At 38.7% G+C, this 22,718-nt stretch overlaps 1 protein-coding gene across 2 annotated transcripts in view; it reads left to right on the plus strand.

Annotated features, from left to right (window-relative positions):
* The first annotated feature begins 8,168 nt into the window (after positions 1–8,168).
* The window catches only part of BCL2L13 (BCL2 like 13), a 50,743-nt gene continuing 36,193 nt past the window's right edge, over positions 8,169–22,718 (plus strand). Inside the window, exons 1-2 of one of the 2 annotated variants that reach the window (XM_027857281.1) lie at positions 8,169–8,350; positions 21,300–21,489. In XM_027857281.1, coding sequence (XP_027713082.1) covers positions 21,369–21,489 — 121 coding nt within the window. In that variant the 5' untranslated portion in view covers positions 8,169–8,350; positions 21,300–21,368. Of the gene's footprint in view, positions 8,351–16,294; positions 16,317–21,299; positions 21,490–22,718 lie in introns of those variants that run through there. The other variant, XM_027857282.1, reaches the window with a different exon arrangement.

A 22,718-nucleotide genomic window follows, 5' to 3' on the forward strand; every position in this document is an offset into this window, starting at 1 on the left:
GGGATATGCCAGGGGTCCAGGTGTCTTTGGGAGTAGGCGCCTATAATCTGTGGATGGAAAAATAGAGAGAGTCTGCGGAGATAATTTTGTTGATACCAGTCATTGAGGGAGAAAAGACAGTTTTTGTTTAGTTGCCAGAGGCATGGACCTTGGGGATCTGGGGAGGGAGAGTCCTTGGGCCAGCCAGGGACAAGAATCCTTGGGCCATGCACCCCTGTGTCTGTTCTAATAAAAGGAATTAGAGTCAGGCCTGCATGTGTTCTGAAAGAGAAAATTTTCACACAGGGCAGGGGCCTACTGAGAGACTGGGAGGCTTCCAGAGACATGATCTTAGGGCTGAGGCCCAAGCACAAGCATCCCATCAGAAATACATTTTCTCAACTCTTCTCATGGACTAAGCTTAGCCATAATTATACAGCATTCATTTTCTTTTTGCTTTTCATTATTAACTTGACAAACATCAAGAAAAATTACATAACATTTTCTCATACTAAGAACATAAAAAGACAACTGTATATGAAACTGTGACTCTCCACAACTTCTGTCATAGGACATAAAATAAAAATAAATTGATCCCTCTTAACATAACAACTCTTCAAATATTTGAACATAATGAGCATGTCTGTCCTGTCTTTTTTTTCTCCATATTAAAAATTTCCATTTCCTTCAAATGATCTTTGTATGGTTTCTAGTCTCCATACCATCTTGCCTACTTTTTCCTGGACAAAGTTCAAATTATCAATGCCCTTTCTAAAATATGGCATCCAGATTTGGATACAACACTCCAAATGTAGTCTGATCAGGGTAAATAACAGTGGTTATACAATCACTTCCTTCCTTCTAGAGATTATAATTGTATTAATGAAGCCTAAGATTTTTGGATGTCACGTCATACATGTCTTCTCTAGAGCCTTTTTCATATTAACTGTTTACTATTAACTATTTTCCCCTGCTGTCTTCCTGTACGTCTATATTTGTGCAGTTGATTTTTTTTAAAGCCAGATGTTGGGCCTTATATTTAATCCCATTAAATTTCCTGAGTGGCAGCATGACATAATGGATAGTTGGCCTCCAATCAGAAAGGCCCAGGTTCAAGTCCCACCCTCGATTCAAACTAGTTGGGTTACTCTTAGCAAATCACTTAACCTCTCAGTGCCCCAGACAGCTCTAAGACTTTATATTATAGAGCAGGTACTGATCACAGGTCCAGTAAGAAAAGAAAGAAAGAAAGTATCCTAATAAAATCAGCCCATCTTTGTAGTCTGTCAAATTTTAATTCTGTTTACCAGTGTATTAGCTATGTTTCCCAGCATTCTCATTGGTCAATTTGATGAGCACATCACACGACTTCCTCTATATCATTGATAAAAATGTTGAACAGAACAGGGAAGACAAAACCTATCATACTTTACATGAGAATTCCCTCTAAGTTGACATTAATCTATTAATCAATATCCTGAACACCACGTTTATAGCACTTCCCAGATTTATTAGTCTATAAACCTTGTTGCCTAGACTGGCAGCCTAAGTGTCATCCTTTACTCCTCATACTTTCACTTACCATCTCCAATCTGTTGCCAAAGCCTATCAATTTTACCTTTTATCTCTTACATATGTCCTCTTCTTTCCTCTGACACTGTTGTTCAGTTGTATCCAACTCTCCCTGGCCTCATTAGGGTTTTCTTGACAAAGACGTTTTGCCAAAAGGAGTGGTTTGCTATTTCCTTCTCCAGCTCATTTTACATATGAGGAAACTGAGGCAAAAAGGGTTCAGTGACTTATCCAGGGTCATACAGCTAAGTAAGTCTCTGACGCCAGAGATAACTCGGGAGGATAAGTCTTCCTGGCTCTAGGCCCAGCACTCTATCCACTGTGCCACCTAACTGCCCTCTGTCAATACCCTAGTGAAGGCCACCATCACTTCACGTCTGGACTCATATAGCCTGTTCTTCCTCCCCCAAATCTCTTTCCCATGCCAGTCTTTCCTCCATTCAATTGTCAAATTGATCATCGTAAAGCCCAGGTATGACCATGTCACTCTCCTTCCTCCATCCATAAATCCCTATCGCTTCATATAAAATATAAAATCCTCTGGTGTTCAAAGCCCTTTATAACCTATTCTAGTGCCCCTCCCACCTCCCAGCTATCTAGTCTTCTTACACCTTACTTCCCAACCCCCAAACCCAGATACTCTTTGATCCAGTGATGCTGGCCTCTTTGCTGAAAACAAGACACTCCATCTCCTGACTCCAGGTATTTTCAATGGCTGTTCCCCATGCCTGTAATGCTCTCCCTTACTCACTTCTCCTTCTTGGCTTCTCTGGCTTCCTTCAAGTTCTAGCTTTTATAGGAAACCTTTCGTGATTCCTCTTACTTCTACTGTCTTCTCTCCTTTGATTATTTCAAATCTGTCCTTCTGTAAATAGCTGCTCGTATGCAACAAGACTGTGAATTCCTTAAGAGTGGGACGATCTTCTGCTTTTCTTTGAATCCCTAATGCCTGGCACATAGTAGGCATTAAATAAATGTTAACTGGCTGTCTGAAAAAGAAGATGAGGTATAACCTGTTCTTGATGAACTAGTGCTGCCCTCCGCGTCACTGCTTCCCTCACAAGCCACCCCATTCAATGATCCATTCCAATGATTCCAGTGTAATTTTTTTCAAGAATTAACATCAACCTCGTCAGCTTTTAGTTCGAAGAATCCACCTTTTTCTCCTTTTTGAAAATGAGATATTTCCCTGTGATTGTATGGCACCTCTCATTTTCAACTCTTTTACTTTAGTGATCATGGTTCATGATCCCCTCGCTACACGTCTCAACAACACTCTATGCCAAATGAAGACACATAGCCCGTGCCCCCTGTTCTTATGCCTATGAAATCTGTAAAAAACAAAATCAAAAACACCCCCTAAGTTGAGATTCCAGGATAAAAATCTGTGATTGACAGGAATCTATTAAGCACCTATTATGTGCCAAGCATAGTGTGCCTAGGCACAGGGGATACAAATAATAAAAAATGAAATAATGTCTATACTCAAGGAGTTTTTTGATAAAGAGTTCATCAAATATCATCCTGACACAGACAGACTATTGTATTACCTTCCAAACTAGTCTTTTCTGTCTCTAACGTCTTTTACGCTGCTGCCCACATAATTTCTGATCCTAGTCATTAGGCCCTTCCCATTGCCTACTCCTGAATATGGCATTCAATGTCTTCTACAATCTAACTTCACTACTATTTCTCTTAACATACTGGTCTAACTTCTAATCCATTCTTGTTCTGCCTTTCTGTCTCCATGCTTTTGTACAAGCCACTGCAAGTATATAATTTGCCAACACTTGAAGTGGGTGTCTGATTAAATTCTTCCCTTGGTTCAAGGCCTAATTAGAGTGTCACCTCTTATTGTTGCCAAACTCTTCCTTACTCCCACTCTCCAAACTTAAAATGATCTCTCTTATCTAAAATTATTCATAGTATATTGCCTGGACCTCTCTCTTCTTTGTCACCCTATCCCTCGGAAGCCAAAGTTTTAAGAGCAGGGTCTGTATTGTATATAACTTCGTAATTCAGCATTTCCCCATGTCCAATATATTCCCAAATATTAATAGCACTTCTATATATTAATCTCAAAAACAATAATGCAAGAAAATTATAAAGATTGCATTAAAATAATCTCATGAACTAAAATATACAATAAAACTTGTCATAAATATTAATTAATAACATTAGTCCAATTAATAAATAACATTAGTCCAGTTCATTTCCAAATCATCCATGGGGAAAAAATACTCCATTCATATATATCCCAATTTTGACATTCTATGTTGATAATATAAACAATGTGGTAGGCTTTGGTGAGATACCTACCCTAAATGAACATGGCAGAGAATTAACTAGGTGGAAACCAGAAAAAAAACATGTTGTAAAATAGGGGAGGGAAAAAAGTCTGAAAAACATGTTGCAAAACGTTAAATAGACATACTGAATCTAGATCCTGTTTTGATTGTTACCCAAGCAACTCCCAAGGCTGATGCAGCACTCAGCATTTGGGGATACAAGTAGTAAGCAGGAAGAGAGGTCATTCCACTTGTGACCAGGCAAAGTCTTCTGATTTTGAGGGGGCTGTTGTGGGGGTCAGGTAGAGGTATGGACAATCTGTCTCCTGACTGGAACAGTGATTAGGCCTTATTTGACGTTGTAGCTTTACCAGCTGAAGTAAACGCCTTTTTTATGTGCCCTTCCTTGATTGTATTGGGTCAGCCTTTTTCATTACCTTGATGCCCGAGATTAAGATGGCTTCCTCAGTCTACAAAAATAAGGGGTTAGCATCTTTTTTTTTTTTTGGTGCATGGGCCAGGAATGTTAGCATCTTTTTAAAAAAATCTACATGATTTTGTTGTTCTGTATTTGATATATATAATAAAAAAATGAACACTTCCACATACATGGAACAGAAAAAGATGCTTGTATACGAACCCATGAATCTATTATAGGTAGATTCCTTCTTTAAAAATAATATAATACATGTTAATTTCAAAGCCATCCTTTTGTGCAAGAAATCAGAACTTCCTTGTGTTCTCTTCTATTCATAAAAAAGCTGTAGTTCTCTTTTCTTTCCTTCTTTTGTTTTTATATCACTATCATTAGTCCTGCTTCTCCCTCCAAATTCCCTCTCCCAAATTAAAAAAAAAAACCAAACAACAAAAAAAACCCCCCAAAAAACTCCTTTGTAACAAATGAGCAAAATAAAAATACAGCTCAATCTGCCCTTTGAGTACTTTCCCTCTTTTTTGATTTCTTTGTATCACAGACCTAGTAGTGGTATTATTGGGTCAAAAGGTATGTACAATATAATGCTTTTGGGGCATAATTTCAAATTGTTTTCCAGAATGGTTGGACTAGTTCACAACTCTACCAAAAGTATATTAAATAAAGTACCTGTTTTCCTATGTCCCCTTCAGTATTTGTCATTTTTCTTTTTTGTCAGCTTAGCCAATCTGATAGGTGTGAGATGGTACCTTGAGTTGTTTTGTGTTTCTCTAATTACTAGTGATTTAGAACACTTTTTCATATGGCTATTGATAGCTTCAGTTCCTTCCTTTGAAAACTGTGTATTAATATCCTTTGGTCATTTATCAATTGGAGAATAGCTGTTATTTTTATAAATTTAACTTAGTGTCCTATAATGAAATTAGACTTGTCAGAGAAATTTGCTGCAAAGATCCTCCCCAATTTCCTGCTTCTTTTTAAATTTTAACTGCATTAGTTTTGTTTGTGCAAAAACTTTTTAATTTTATGTAATCAAAATTATTCATTTTATCTCCTATGAATCTCTCTTTCTCTTGTTTAGTCATGCATTAGCCATATATCTGACAAAGAAATTTTTTTCATGATCCTCTAATTTGCTTATAATGTCACCCTTTATGTCTAAATTATGTACTCATTTTGAACTTATCTTGGTTTACGGTGTGAGATGTTGGTCTGTACCTAGTTCCTGTCAAATAGTTTGCCCAAAAGTTTTTGAAAAATAAATTCCTACCCTAATAACTGTTATCTTTGTTTACCAAAAACAAAGTTTCTATGCCCCCATAATTTCAAATTCTTTGCTACAGCAAAAAGTCCTTCTACAAATAGTTTTGTACATATGGCTTTCTTTTTTCTCGGATCTCTCTGGTGTATATACCTAGTGGCAGTATCATTGGGTTGAAAAGCATGCACAATTTGGTCACTTTTGGGGTATAGTTTCAAATTGGTCTTCAGGATCTTTATAGCAATTCAGAGCTCTACTGACAGTCTATTTGTTTGCCTGTCCTCCCACATGCCCTCAAAATCTTTTAAAAATGAATGTTAAGAACTAAAAAGAAATAAATTAATATGTGTGTAAATGTATATATGAATGCATATATGTATATGTATATATGCATATATATACACCTACACATACTGTAAATAGAAGGTAATCTGAGGATGAAGAGTTGTGGCGACAAGACCCAGAATGACTTTTGAAGGTGAAATTTTATTTTTTTTTAATCAATTAATTTATTTTTAGTTTTCAACAATCACTTCCATAAGCTTTTGAGTTTTAAATTTTCTCCCCTTCCCTCCTTGCCTCCCTTCCCAAGACAGCATGCAATCTGATATAGACTCTACATATACATTCCTATTAAACATATTTTCACATAAGTCATGTTGTAAAGAAGAATTAAAACCAATAGGAGGAACCACAAGAAAGAAGAAACAAAACAAAACAAAAGAAAAAAAAAAGAGCAAATAGTATGCTTTGATCTGCATTCAAAAGCCATAGCCCTTTCTCTGGATGTTGATGTCTTACATCCTTGCATTGCTGAGAAGAGCCAAGTCTATCAAAATTAGTCATCGAAAAACATGGCTGTTAACTGTGTACAATGTTCTCCTGGTTCATCTCACTTCACTCTGCATCAGTCCATTCAAGTCTTTCCTGGTTTTTCTGAAGTCTGCCTGCTCATCATTTCTTATATCACAATAGTACTCCATTACATTCCTATACCACAACTTGTTCAGTCATTCCCCAATTGATGGGTCATTCCCTCAAATTCCAATTCTTTGCCACCACAAAAAGAGCTATAAATATTTTTGTACATATGGATGGATCCTTTTCCCATTTTTATGATCACTCTGGGATACAGACCTAGAAGTGGTATTGCTGGGTCAAAGGGTATGCACAGTTTTATAGCCCTTTGAATTATGAAGAGCATATCAAGCATGGGGGACAAGAAAGGAGGCTGGATCCATGACTTTGAAGTGTATTCTTTTGATAAGCATTTGAGTAGCCAACGTGATGCAGTGCAAGGTACACCTTGTTGGGGAATATGAGGCCCAAGTCTGGTCCCCCCATTTTAATAAGTAAGCACTTACCACTACAAGAACCAGGCAATTGATGAAGAACTTTCATAATTTTATTATAACTTACTTTAGTTACTGGGGGCAACTACTGGTACAATGGATAGTGCCAGGCCTGGAGTCAGGAAGACTCATCTCCCTGAGTTCAAATCCAGCCTCAGACACTAGATGTGTGACCCTGAGCAAGTCACTTAACTCTGACTCAGTTTCCTCATCTGTAAAATGAGAAGGAAATGGCAAACCACTCCAGTATCTTTGACAAGAAAATCCCAAATGGGGTCATGAAGAGTTTGACACCATGAACAAATATGTCTCCTATCTATGCAAATGTACTTTACCAATATTTGCAAGAAGAATTTCTAATTTGACTTTTAAATAAAAAAATTCACCCCAGTATCTCTGTTCTCTTTGTCTTAAGGTAGACAAGCAGACATTCTAATTTTACTGTGAAGAAAAAATTTCACCCTATCCTTATTTCCTTTGCCTTAAAGTAATTTTACGAGCAGATTTTCTTGAAATAAAAATTTTTATCCTATCTTCAATTTTTTTTTTTTTGCCTTAAGGTCCTGGATAAACAACAACAGAAACGCAACGAGTCACTTAATAATTCAGCTTGGTCTTTTAGACCTTGTCTTGAATGCTGGTTCTTCTCATTACCCAGTGACTGAACTGTATAAGAAATGGCTAGGCAAAGGTGGGAGAGTCTGATACGTGTCAGAATCAGGCCTTGAACCCAGAACACCAGGCTTTGGGGCCGGCTTTCTCCCCATGACACCCGAGCTCTCAACTGGAAGAGCCGCTGCCAGGCCGCCTAATTTCGGACTCGTTCAGACGTGATGACATCACTAGGTCCTAGCCCTACAACGTAATGATGCCACTTCGCAGCACGTGTTTGGGAGTAATTGCTCATCTCCTCTTCTGACCTAGTGAGCGATGAGGTTCGTGAAGAATAAAATGTCTTTTTCACTTCCGCTCGCGCCCCCTCCCCCATAAGCATCTGTTCTTTAAGGAGCCATGACCGGAAGTAGCTGCAGTCCACGTCGCTTTCTCCCCGCCGGCAACTATAGAGTCAGAATGCCCCGATCCGGGGATGGTGCCGACTCCGCAGACACTTTCCGGTCGGGCCCGTGCAGGATCTCTCTCTTCCCCAACACTCCGGACACCTCCCCCTCACTAGGAGGGAGGGGCTCTGGTTGCCTCTGGCCCTCCTCCTTTTCCTTCTCTTTCTTCCACCCTCCCCTCCAGACCGCCTTGACGCTGGCGCTGACGTCATCACGCACGGGTGACCTCCGCCTCCATCATGGTCGCGGCAGTAGATTGGGGTCGTGGGTCGGGCCGGTTGCTGCCGTAGCTGCGGGATTGTGTGAGGACCCGCTGCCGCTGCCGCCGCCGCCGTCGCCACCTCCTCTCCCTCTTCCTCTTCCTTCTTCTCTTCCTCCTTCTCTTCCTCCCCCGGAACCAGGGCCAGGTGACGAGGGGACGGGGTCCGGGCAACCAGGGCCGGGCCGGGCCAGCCGGGGAGGCGGGGGCTGGGGCCGGGAGCTCGGGTGCCCCTCCTTCCCAGCCCCTGGGGTGGCTTTTGTGCTCCCAGCCCCCCTCCCCGGGGACGTTTGGGGTGCAAATAGACCAGTCCCTTGCCTTGAGCCTCGCTGAGGCCCCCCCTCCCTTTCCAATGAGAACTTTTGTACTGCCAGGAGGAGTGGGGCCGCTTCCATTGCAGGTCCAAAACTTGAAAACCAGAGAGCTGATAAATAAGAACTCTTGGTTAAGAGTGTGATCGAATAATATTACAGATAATAACTATTGACTTGATTTTGCCTGGGTCACTCACCAAGTGGCTGGCGTGGGGGTCTAGTTAATATGACATATATAATTAAGTCACTATGAAATGGTGGGATAGTGGGGTCTATGATAAACCCTACCTATCAAGGTTTTTGTGAGGATCAGATGAGATAGTATATGCAAAGTTCTTTGCAAACGGTATTTATCCAAAGTGATCGTTCCACTGCCCCTATTTAGACTTTTTAAATCTAGCTGATTCTTTATATCTTGTTTTTGTATTGGGGTCTTTTCATCAAAATAGGGGAAAACAGCCGGTTGAAAAAAGCTGTTCGTTTCCACTGGATACTTGAGATAAAATTTAGTACCAGAACGCCAGTGACTTGCCTACAGTTTTGGATAAGTAGACACTTTCTTCTAGTATTTCTTTTTTCTCCAGAGAATTGAGCAAGTACTTAACTACTGGTGCTGTTTTGAGCTTGTGAAATGTTCACAAGTCCTTGGGTAAATGTCCCTTGAGTATCATGAGTATTTAAAGCATTATGAAACAACCTTTACTTAGCAATACGAAGCTGAGGGAAATGGGATCAGAAATTATCTTGATGTAGATCCTGCTCATTAATCTTTCAGTCTGGAGATATGTAGGAATATCTTCATTATTGCAGCTAATTATTATGTTTTTCAGACATTTAATAAGCACCTACTATGTTGCAGGTATGTTTGGTACTTAGAATACAGAGTTGAAAACCAATACAGTCCCTGCTTTTAAGGAATTTACGATTTTAAGTTGACAGCTCTCTTTTACCTCAGAAACATCTCACTTTTCCAACCACTAGCCTGCATCAGGTCTGGTATGGCCAATTGTAATAGGGTTCTAATTGATCTGCTTGCTACCAGTTTCTTTCCTTTTCCAACACCTACCCTCCACACTGCTGCCAAATAATATTCCTGAGTCTGTCTTTATAGCTTGGCAATCTTCATTATCTAACTATTGCTTCTAGGATAAAATATCTGATCCTGTGCAGTTTAGCTCAGCCTTAGTGCTCTGCGCTTTAAGTTCCTGCTCTCTTGCCTTCTCCCACTTTTCTTCTCACCCAGACCCCAGTCATAGGTTTATATCTTTTATTTTTTTCCTCTTAAGTCTTTCTTCCCAGTTACCTGCTCCGAGCTTTGTTTTGCCTATGACTAATCTCTCTTGTCTCTTCCTGTTCCCTGTCCTGTTGTATTTCTACACCATACTCTTTGTGTATATGTTCTACCCTATTTTGACCAGTTTCACATGACCGTGAGGTTCAAGCGATACCAGTTCCTCCTACTCCTTCTTTTGTAATGATTTCTTTCCACACCCTGATCATGTTCACGACTCAGTTTGACATTTTTGTTAGATATTTGTTTGATTAGTTGTGGGGAGAGTTATTCCAGTTTTCAGGAAGATAACATGCGTAGTAGAGATGGCCCAGAAGCCTTGTGAACATGTAGTTTGGGACAAGGTGAAGGAAGGCTCACCTATGAGAGCCCAGTTTCCCAGGGTAGTTCCAATTGAAATACATTAGAGAAAAATAAAAGAGAGAGAGCCTGTGTAAGAGGTTGAAGATAGTGAACTTAATTCCTTCCCATTTTGAAGGATATATTAGATTATGTTTAGAAGATTATGTAAGCTAGAAGTTAATATTTATTAGAAAATTCAGTTAATAAATAGTTATTGAGTACCTTTAATAGTAAACCATAAGAGCAGCAGTTCTTAACCTGGAGTCCTTTAAATTATTTAAATATTTTGATAGCTCTTTCAGTATAATTTATATGTTTTGTAATCCTATGCTTTTTATTTTATGCATTTAAAAATATTCTGAAAAGGTGTCCGTTGGCTGCTGTGTCTATGACCCCCCCAAAATTAAGGATTCTTGCTTTAAAGTATGATGTTGTTTCCCTGTGTTAATATCTTTTAACAAAACAAGAATGAATCCTTTTTTTTTCTTTTTTATCAAAGAAATTTTTGACTAATAGTCCAGCCAAATAAGGTGGTTGCCGTATAGCCCTTTATACATATTTCTTTTTATTGCAGAGGGCTTTGTTAAAGGCAAGAGGTGCCTTAAAAGATGAGCTATATATAGAACGAGTGGGTCTTGATGGATAGAGAGACTTTCTCCAGTAAGTAAGACTTGGGGATCATCAAAAATTCTTTCTGTGACTTAATTGGAGTGGCTTATCTGCATCGGTAGAAGTTTTCTTCTGGGGGACCCACTCTTTCCCTCTTCCTTCTCTAAAAGGATACTGCCTTTTCTTGTAAGTGAATTTTTTGTACTGGTATTCATCACTGTCATCACATTCATCATCTATTTATAGGTAATCGTAACGAAGTTTAATTAACTTATTTTGAAAAGCAGTGCCCTAAAAAGTTAATATTTGTCGTAGTAGAGATCAGAATTAAAGCATAAAGGAATGCCAGTCAGTGACTATAAATATTCTTGGACAGTTATTACAAAGTTTTAAGTAGTGTGTTTCAATTAGATAAGCATGTTTTTTAGCTCAATAGTGTGTTATTTATTAAAATACTTAGCGTCTGTTCAGTTTTTAAAACAAAGCATATATTGGCTGGCTGTATTTCCCACGATGGTAGAATTTCTGCACATTCACAACTTGTATTAAACATCTGCATTTTTACTCCTGCAGAAAGTTCTAAAGACATAAAAAAACATCAAGGAAGTACTTATCTCAGCTGACTACACCAACAAAATTCTACTTGAAGTAATATCCCAGAAGATTCAATCTTTTCACTCCTCCTGATAGCCCAGCAACTACTGCAACTAGCCCTGGGCTTTATTTCACTTCCAGGTCATCTCCCCCATTGCTTTGCCATTTGAACCGGAAGCCTTGCCCTTAGGACTTAACTCTTTTTTTTTTTTTTTTTGGGTGAGGCAGTAGGGGTTAAGTGACTTGCCCAAGGTCACACAGCTAGTACATGTCAAGTGTTTGGTCTGAGGCTGGATTTGAACTCAGGTCCTCCTGACTTCAGGGTCAGTGCTCTATCCACTGTGCCATCTAGCTGCCCCTTAGGACTTAACTCTTTAACTTTCTTAATGTTCTTGGGGGGGGGCGGGCCCTATCATTGTAGTCCTGGTCATCATGGTTGTTATTATTTAGTTGTTTTCAGTTGTGTGCTCTTCATGACCCCATTTGGGGTCTTGGCAAAGATATAGGAGTGGTTTCCCATTTCCTCTAGTTCATTTTATAGATGAGGAAACTGAGGCAAACAGGGTTAAGCCTGGGGTCACACACTAGTAAGTGTTTGAGGCTGAATTTGAACTCAATCCTGACTCCAGGCCTGGCATTCTATCCACTGCCACCTAGCTGCCCCCTGTCATTAATGGTCCTTATTGCTGTTCCCTACCCACTATATCTTCTAAGCCTGGCTCCCTCGATTCACTCCAGGCTATCTTGTCATCTTATTCCTTCCTGTTCCCACTTTCCAATTATTATTATTTTTTTTTTTTTGCAATTGGGGTTAAGTTACTTGCCCAGGGTCACACAGCTAGTAAGTGTCAGGTTTTTAATCTGATGCTGGATTTGAACTCAGGTCCTCCTGACCTCAGGGCCCGGTGCTGTATCCACTGTGCCACTTAGCTGCCCCCCCCTTCCAATTTTTGAACCATAATCAAATCAATTCTGTCATTGGCCCTGGAAAGGAACTTTCCAAAATACACTGTTCCACTACTCCCCTAAGAGAATGTAAGCTTCTTGAAAGCTGGCTTTCCTTGTTTTGGTACCAGCCCTAGCCCTTGGCACTTAATGAATGCTTAATAAAACATTTATTTTCTCTCATCAATTCTTTCATCTTTTAGATCTCTTCCATCTCTAAACAAATGAGTTAAATAAATGTAAAGTAAACTATTGCATTAGTGAGATTATCAGTGAAAATTTATGCTGAGTCTGCCTCAAGTCTCATAGTGTCCTTGTAGTCAGTCTTCTCTTGATCAAAAGTTAGAAAGTGTCGGTGATCTTTTTATAATCAAGAAATTAGATCCAGAGAATCCAAGTGACAAATAAGGTCATGAAGCTGGATAATATTGTAGGTCTGGTATTCAAGCCCAGATCTTCTAATTCCAAATCCAGTGCTCTTTGTGTTATGTAGTAGATAGAACACAGGGCTGGAGTCAGGAAGACTGGAGTTCAAATGTTGCCTCAGATGCTCACTAGCTGTGTGACCCTAAGCAAGTCATTTAACCTCCGTGTTTCAGTTTCCTCCTCTATAAAATGGAGATAATAATAGCACCTATTTCTCAGGGCTGTTGTGAGGGTCAAATGAGTTAACATGTAAAGTGTTTTGTACATTTTAAATCATTATATAGATGCTTTTTTAGCAAAATTATTTATAAAATACTATGCAAATGAAAGTCAATTTTTAGCCTTAATGTTACAAATAAAAGTAGCCACCAGATATTGATTTGTTTAGTAGGTTGTTGTAAAGAAACTATGCAAACTGAAGCATACTATCTCCTGAATGTCTTGTACGTTTCCTGTTTGTTTTGTTTTTCCATCATTGCTTGATGAATTATTACTAATCTTTTGTGAATTTCTACTAAGCTCAACTCGGATGTTACCTTTTCTATGAAGCCTTCAGATCCATATATTATTCCCTTTTCTCTTTCTAAAGTTCCAGTCTCACATCATGAACTGCCTAGTGAACATTTCTCACTAGATAATCTATAGTCATGTCAAAGTCCTCATTTCTACAATAACTCACTATCTTTTCTTCCAAACTTCTGTGCTACTAATATCCTTCTTGTTCTGCATTTCTTACCTCACTGTTAACTCCTCATTTTTCTTCATTTCACATCCAAGTTGTCATGTCTTTAAATTTGTGTCTACATTTCTTGTGTATCCTTCCCCTCCCCCAATCACCACTTTGGGTCAAACTCTCATGTCTTCTTACCAATGTTATGGTTGTCTTCCTAATTGTTCTTTCTGGCTAAAAATCTCTCCTAATTCCAGTCAGTTAGTCCTTCAGAAGTGATTTTTCTAAACCACCAACTTCAGTTTTTCTCTGTTACTTCTAATAAACTGCTCTTTTTGACATCAAAGGTTTTTCGTAATTTGGCTTCTTCCTTTCTTCTCAGTCTTCTTACACATTGTTCCTCTATTGTCCAGCCAAAATGGCCTACTTGTTATTCTTCACACAAAACCCTTTACCTCCTATCTGTATGTCTTTGTATTGGCTCTCTCCCATTCCTTGGATGTCCTCCCTGCTCACCTCTGACCTTTGGAATTCCTGCCTTTCTTCAAGACTCAGCTTTTGTTGTTGTTTGTCCTTCATTTTCAAAGAGGACCAGTGACATCATGGGGTGATGTCTTGACTGGTGCTTGTGAATTGGATTTAAGTGAGGCAGCATTGCACAAAGCTGTCAGCTTCACTCTTTTCCTGAGTCGCTGAAGTTCAGTGGCAGGACAGAAATCAAGATGACTGGCAGTGGCCCAGGATGCTTGACCAAGCTCTAAGCAGTCCACAGCACCTGCTTAAGCTGAAAGCTTGAAAGCCTTCATGGCCTTTGGAACAAATTGTTCTCATCTGCCCATTCCTCTGGGGAAAGTCTTCAGATGCGTGGGGTAGACATCCGCCTAAGAGAGGTTTGAGGCCCATTGGTTAACCTCAACCTGTTTTAGCCTGTCTGCTGAGACTGTTTACCGGGTGGGGCTGCTGTGCATGCTATAGCTTTTTGGAGCCACAGGTGAGAGTGGACACCAAAGGTAGATGAGCAGCCCTGAAAAGGCCTCACACCAGAGGTGCTAGTCTTCCCCAAACACTAAGACATCTCATTTACCTGTTGTCTTCCCCATTAGAATGTAAGCTCCCTGAGGGTAGGGACTTTCACTTTTGTCCTAGTACCTTCAGCACTTAGCACAGTGCCTGCCACTGTAGTAGGTACTTAAAAAATGCTTATTGAGTTGTTGATATCTAATGGAGGGGGCAGAATATATACAGTGTTTCTATCATGTTGTATTTCTTTTTTTAGAAAATTATGTGTTTTCAGTCAGCAAAAATCTACCTTCTCAACCACCCTAAATCTTCTCCTCTGCCAATGGGGGATGTAAAGACCCCCAAAACTTCTGTTAAAGATATTTCAAGTCAATCAAAATAAATTTCTGCATTGGCCATGTCCAAAGAACAAATAAATCTATATAATGTGCATACAAATGTGTATATATTGTATGTGTATCTATCTATACATCTATCTATCTAAATATATATCTCATTCTGCAATTTCAGTCTTTTCATCCCTCAGGAAATAGGTAGTATGTTTCATTATTAGTCCTCAGGAATTATGGATGATCATTAATACTGATCAGAGTTTCTAATTCTTTCACAGTTTGTTTTTGCAATATTGTTGTCATTGTACAAATTGATCTCTTGAGTCTGTTTACTTCATTCAGCATGAGTTTCTACAGGTCTTTGCAGGCTTCCCTAAAACCATCCCCTTCATTATTTCATGTACCACAGGAATATTCTATCACATTTATATACCAAAACTTATTCAGCCATTCTCCATTTGATGGTAACTTTCTCAAATTCTCATTCTATACCGTCTAAAAAGAGCTATAAATATTTTTGTATATCTTCAGAGTTTTCTTTGCTTAGAAATAATCCACTCTCTTAATCTCGTTTTCATCTTCCCTTCTCCCCTTTCCCTTCTATTTCCACGTTGAGTGAAATGTACTTCTTTACCCAGCTTAGTGTATGTATGAGTGTATATGTACGAGTATTTTTCCCTCCTTTGTTCAGACAAGAGTAAGGTTCAAGTGTTCTTTCCACCCCTTCTTCTTTGTTTGTATAGACTTCTACTTGTATACCCTGATTTGTGAGATAGCTTTTCCTCACCTTCCCTCACTTCTCTCCCTCTTTTCTCCTCCCCTCACCCTTTCTGTTCTTCTTTTAAGATTATCAAAACATTGTTGAACCACTTCTAGGCATTCTGTCTAATTAGATTCCCTTTGTGACTCCTGGTGATGATAGGGTTCAGAGGGGACACATGAATCATTTTCCCATGTTTGAATGTCAATAGTTTATCTTTTGATTATTCTCTTAAGATTATTTATTCTTGTTTATCTTTTTATGCTTCTCATGTGTTTGAACTTCAAAGTGCCTGTGGAGTTCTGGTCTTTTCATGAGCAGTGCTTGGAAGTCTTCTATTTTATTAAAGATCCATTTTTTTACCTATAGGATTATCTTAAGTTTTGCTGGGTAAGTTACTCTTGTCTCTAAGCCTGTGTCCCTTGTTTTCTGGAGTATTGTATTCCAAGCTATCCATTCCTTTATAGTGGTGGCTGCTAAATTGTGTATAAGTATGACTATGATTCTTCCTTCTGGCTACTCGTAATGTCATCATCGTCATCATCATCATCATTATTGTTATTACCTAGAAATGCTAGAATTACAGTGTTCCTGGGAGTTTTCATTTGGGGTTTTTTTTTTCACAAAGTGACTGGTAGATTCTATTTCCACTTTGCTCTCTGGTTCTAAGAAATCTGGACAGATTTATTTGAAGATTTCTTACACATTTTTTTTTTTTTTTTAGGAAATTGGGGTTAAGTGACTTGGCCAGGGTCACACAGCTAGTAAGTGTCTGAGGCTGGATTTGAACTGAGGTCCTCCAGACTACAGAGTGGGTACTCTTATTTATTGTGCCACCTAGTTGCCCCATTGAAGATTTCTTGAAATATGATTTATAGGCTGTTGTTTGGTTGTGGCATTCAGGTTGTCTAATGCTTCTTAAATTCTTTTTTCTCCTTGATATGTTTTCAGGTCAGGTGTTTTTTTTGTTTATTTTGCTATGTAATGTCTTACAGATTTTTCAACTTTTTTTAACCTTTTGCTTGGTTTTAATGTTTCTTGTTGCCTTATTCCAATTTTCATTTATTTATTCATCCATTTATTTATTAAATGTATGCACAGTTTATTAGTTTTTTGGGTGTAGTTCCAAATTGCTTTTCAGAGTACCTGTTTTCCCACAGCCCTTCCAGCATCTATTCCAATTTTCAGGAAGTTTGTTTCTTGGGCACGATTTGTACCTCTCGTGCCAAGCTTTTGCCTTTCCAATTCTTTCTTCCATAGTTTTAATTTCTCTTGCAATTTTTCTTTTAGTGGTTGCATTTATAAATTTTTTTTAACACTTTTAAAAACTCTTCTTTAAAAAAAAAACTCTTCTTAAAACTCTTGCTTCATGTCTTCCAAGAATTTTAGTTGAATTTTTGGCCGAGCTGTGGGGTTTGTTTGTGGGTTTTTTTTGTTTTTGAGTTTTGTTTTGGTTTTTTGTTTTTGAGGCTTTTCTTGTATATGTTTTGAAGTCCTTCTCTTCTAAGGTTTGTGTCATAAACATCCCAGTCATCCTAACTGCTCTTTATATGGGGTTTTGTTTGTTTGTTTGTTCTTTCTTTCAGCCTGCTTCCTGACTTCAGACTTGACTGTTTGGGCTGATCCCTTTGTACTTCTTGAGGGAAAGTGGAGGTTGTTGCTGTTGTTCCTTTCTTGTGTATTGAGTTTTGTACTATTCTAAGATCTCTGGGACAGCTCAGGCATGCAAGCTTTCACTGCTCTCTAAGTAGTCTGATCTGGGCAAAGTCTGAGTGTAACCCCTTTGATCTGAGCTCTGGAAGTTCTTGACCTGGGATTGGGTCTGAGCAACAATAGAATGTTGCTGGACTCAGCCACTGCCATCCATCTGGGAAGCTCTGTGGGTTCAGAGTGGTAGAACTACAGGTTCCCTTCTGGTTTGGAGTTCCTTTCCAAGCAATTGCAGGCTTCAGAGGAGGGTAGAAGTTGGAACTGAGACCCTGTTTTGCTCCTTGGTTCAGAGTCACACAGTTTCTTCTTAATTCTGAACTTGATCATCTATCACTACAGCACCTTGGATCTATAACTGTACCATACTCTGGACTACCATCTCTGGGTGAAGGTCCTTCTCTTTCTGCTCTGGTCTGTTCAAACTGGGTAATAATGCATGACAAAGCTTCCAGTTGGCACCTGTTGTTGTTAAGGTTTAGAGGTGTAGGGGTGCTGGGACCCCAAAATATCAAGAGCAAGAGATGCATGTCCTACATGAAAGAATTTGACCTAAGCCTTCTTTTAGCCAAGGAGAAAGTTTATTGAAGATCTGCCATATTGGCCAGACTCAAAATCTGAACATCTGTGAGCTATTGGCTAGACTCTTAAAAAATCTGAGCATTTGGCTAGATTTTAAGAATCTAGCACCTTATGAATTAAGAATTAAGAGCACCTTAATGGAGACAAGATGAATTTCATGTACAGAAAGACTGGGAGGGATCCAGGAGTGGCCAAGTAGTCTGGGGTGACTGGAGGAGGGATCTAAGGAGGATCTGAATGGGAGTGGCCAGTAAGCTGGGGTGAACAGAACCCAGGGACCTGGACCTTGTGGCCAAGGCAGAATGGAGCCTAGCTAGAATTAAGGGTAGGAAGTGGCCAGGGGCGATCAGGAAGTAACAGAATAGAGTTGAGAGATTGGGCGCAGCCACAATGAAAGACCAGTTGAGTGGATTACAGCCTCAGGCAAATATCAGAGACTTGGCCTTGTGGGAAAGTTGAGGGTTTTTTCTTTTTGGGGTTCAGATCCCAAAGACGTGGTCTTTTCCTTTTAGGTGTTCAGATTTCATCCCCACTGTTCTCATACTGGGCAGTGTTGATATGTCTTAGTTTGGGTCTTGGACATCCTCTTACCCTGGTGTACAACCTGTTCTGGGCGCTGGTGGTTATCTACATGCTGTGCTCTTGGCTAAGTGCTGTCCTCAGTGTGTACTTCCCTCTCTGTCTCCCAGTGTTTACTTGTGCTGGAAAAATGAATCACTGTGGCTTTTTTCTTGGATGTTTTCTAGATCTAGGTTTGGCAGTCAAATAAGAAAACATGAGTAATTAAAGCTGTTTTTGAAGACTCATATTCAAGTTATTTTAGCCTAGCTATTGCAAAATATTTCAAGGACTACTAGCAGGGATAGGGAGCCTGTGGTCTCAAAGTAAATGAAGTAAATGAAGTTAATCATTTATATTCATTTGCATTCAGTGGAAGGGCCACACTTGAGGACCTAAAGGGCCACCTGTGGCCGGACTTGTGGAATTGTGTTTTTGTATTGCTGATTTTAGATAATGCAGCAGGTCATCCAACTACATTTGGTTTGAAATGTGAGAATCTGAGCGTGCAGATTTACTGAGATTTGGATAAAGCTGCATCTCCCAGCGTATATGTATGATGATTTAAAGAAAGAAACAATTCAATCTACCTTGCTAAAATATTTTAAACCATAAGGATCTTTTTATCCTCAGTGTAGGCTTATCTCTTTAGGTGTGTTATTCAGTAAGTTTGTTTTTAAAAAAATTTGCTTTCTGTTACTTTGTAATACACTTGAATCAGAAATGTATTTTTTCTTATCCTTTGCTCTTATAAAGAGATAATAAAGTTTATCTCTCTCTCTCTCTCTTTTTTTTTTTTTTTGGTGAGGCCATTGGGGTTAAGTGACTTGCCCAAGGTCACACAGCTAGTACATGTCAAGTGTTTGGTCTGAGGCTGGATTTGAACTCAGGTCCTCCTGACTTCAGGGCCGGTGCTCTATCCACTGCGCCACCTAGCTGCCCTAGCTGTCTTTATTAAGTTTATCTCTTACGTATTTCCATTGGCTGAAACCAATTACCATGTTTTTATATATAATTATAATTTTGAATAATGTGACTTTGAATAACAGGACCACTTCATGGGATTATTCATGATTCATACTAATGAGAACCTGACCTTACCTTGTGTGGTAGCAATTATTTTATGTAGGCTGCACTCTTTTCTCTTTAATACCGATAGGATTTCCTGGCTCCTGAGATATAAGAAGCCCAGCTATTAGTCAAGGATCCTTAGGTCTGGTGCTGTCAGAATTAATATACATTTCTGGGCATTACTGCCATTACAGATGTGGACTCAAAGGGGAATCTCATCATGAATCAGTGTTATAACCTTAAGATCCTTTTTTTGATTGAGTAAATTTCCCTTTGTTAAATATTTTATTGTCAATGAGAGTCTTAGTGCAATTTGATCCTAAACCTGAACCACTTGACTGACTTGAATTAGATCTAGGACATTTTATCATTGTCTTTGTACTTGTTTGAATCCCATTCAAAAAAACCATGTAGTAACTTGTTTGGTTGGACAGTTTAGAACCACCAAGAAAGATTTGAAGAAGAGATCAGTTACGATGAAATTCAGAAATTTGGGAAGACTATCTTATAATTGATTGTAGAGAGTAAGATACTGGATTTATGACCAGTGGCATTTTATATTTCCAAGGAATTTCATTTAAGCACAGCAGATTACAGGATAACTTGTGTTTCTTCAAAGCATTATTTATAGATATATTTCTCCAGTCCTATTCTTTTAATTGTGTTTGACTTGAGCCTAAATGCCCAGAATATGGTTTTACTATTAATGTTTTTACTTTGGTAATGGGAAGCTTTCGGAACTAATGTAAAGTAAGTAGGACCTGAAAAATAATATATGTACCCAAAGTCTTAGGGCAGTTTTAAGCTTAACTCAAGTACAAATACTATAAACTTAGGAAAAAAAACATTTGAAAGGCTAATTATTAAGATTTAAAAAATATTGAATGTTTCTTATGAGAGTTCAACATAGCTACCATCATATGCTATGTAATACTCTAGTCCATTTTCAGACTTCTAAAAGCTTTCCTTAGCTGCTCCTCATTTACTGAAAGTATTGCATTTTTAATCTTAGCTTTAAAATCTTCCAAAGAATGAAGTTTTGATGCTTGTACAACAGTTTTATTTGACCCCACAGGATAATGCTTCTTTTGTAATAAAAAAATTTTTTTTTTTAAGCAGTTGGGGTTAAGTGACTTGTCCAGAGTCATGTAGCTAGTAAGTGTCAAGTTTTAGTCTGAGGCCGGATTTGAACTCAAGTCCTCCTGACTTCAGTGCTGGTGCTCTATCTACTGTGCCACCTGGGTGCCCCCTGTAACAAAAAGTTTTGAAGAGATAAAAGGCTATTCAGCAAACCCACTCAAGTCCCCGGTCAGATTAGGATTTGCTTACTATGAATCTTAAAATTTATTCACCATAGCTCTCTTTACCCACCATACCTAACCTTAGTTCTTTGGAACTTCTCTTTATCCTATTGAATCCACTAAAATATTTTTAAAGCACACTCCTTTGTTTTGTGTTTTGAATGGAAACAAAATTATTTAAAGAAACAGAATGGAACAGTCATTTTGTTGGAAGCAGCTTGGTATGTGTGATAGGAAGGAAACCCAAGATATAGGTTCTGGTCCCAGCTGTGGCATTTCCTAGCTGTCAGTTCTTGAGCAAATTACTCTTTCATTTTCCTCATACAAACAACCAACACCATCCTCTATTGCTCCTGGAAAAAAGTAAAAAAGGAGAAATGAGATGGGGAAAAAATTTTGTATTTGAACCAAAATTTGAGTATGTAAGGCCTCCGCTTATAAGTAAAGTTAATCAAAAGTTAAATGTTCCCTTTTTTTTTTTTTTTTGGTTAATTATGATGGTAATGGTGAAAATCTTTCAATTAGTTTGACTTAGTAAAATTTAAAATTAACAAAACTACTTTTCTGTCTTTCAGCATTTTCATATTTACCAGAGGAATAGTCCCCTTGTGCTGGAATTTTGCGGAACTTTGCCAGCCAGCCTAATGGCATCCTCTGTTGCTGTGCCTGTAGGATTTCACTATGAAACAAAATATGTTGTTCTCAGTTACCTGGGACTCCTTTCAAGGGAGAAGCCACAAGAACAGGATCCTTTCTCAGCTCAAGGTAATAGTTTTGACTTGTGATACTGGTAGTGGTAGTAGTGATTTTATATAGAGAGCTTGATGATAGATAGCAGAACTTAATAGTAGCTGTAAGTCTAATTCAATTGAATTCAGACATTTATGTAAGCATATACTATGTGCAAAGCATTGTGCTAAGTGCTGGGGGGTGGGGGTGAGAATGGATACAAAGACCAGAAAAAGGTCCCTGCCCTCAAGTGACTTGAATATTCACCTGTGGCAATATTATATTAAAATAAATAACGGTATACTTTGAGGAGGGAGAAAAATTAACAACTAAGAGGATCACAAAAGGTTTTCTGGAGGAGTTGGCACCTCAGTTGAGCTGTGGGAATGGGTTTCAGACATGTTGTATAAACAGAAAAAAAGATGTGGCAGTAAGAGTTACCGTGACATGGAAAGATGATATTTGTAACTCATGAGACCTTTGTTAGTATTAGGGTAGTTGGAGGGTGAAAGTTATATGTATGTATAGATAGATAGATAGGTAGAGGGCACAGGGTGAGTTGAAGATGAAGGGGTGATACCTGGAGAATAAAATTAAAGGGTGAGAGAGGATTATACTGGGACAAGGAGAAAGGGAGAGGTAGAATGGAGTAAATTATCTCACATAAAACAGACAAGAAAAGGCTTTTGTAGTGGAGGGGAAATGGGGAAAGGTGAGAGGGAATGAGTGAATCTTATTCTCATAGGATTTGGCTTAAGGAGGGAATAACACACACTCAATTGGGTATGGAAATCTATCTTACCCTACAGGAAAATAGGGGGGAAAGGGGACAAGAGAGCAGGGGGATGATAGAGGGAGGGCAGATTGGGAGAGGGGGTAATCAGAAGCAAACACTTCTGAGGAGGGACAGCGTCAAAAGAGAATAGAATAAATGGGGGACAGGATAGGATAAAAGGAAATTTACTTAGTTTTTCACAACATGACTACTATGGAATTGTTTTGCATGACTACACATGTATAACCTGTTTAAAAAAAAAAGTTACCATGCCAAATTTGGAGAACAGGTAGGCTAATTTGGGTGGAATGTAGTTCCATGAAGGGGAGCAATAATGATTTTTTTCCCCTTCATATTGCTGTAGCCCAACCAAGAGCAGCAAATCTTTCTCCAATTTAAACTTCTCTTTTTATCTTTAAAGAGTGATGTTGTAGTATTTATATAAATTTTGTGTATTTTTGTAGGTTGGCCCTGAATTATATACATTTTG

Source organism: Vombatus ursinus, unplaced genomic scaffold (assembly GCF_900497805.2).
Source record: "Vombatus ursinus unplaced genomic scaffold, bare-nosed wombat genome assembly UNPS02012082.1, whole genome shotgun sequence".
Lineage (NCBI taxonomy): Eukaryota > Metazoa > Chordata > Mammalia > Diprotodontia > Vombatidae > Vombatus > Vombatus ursinus.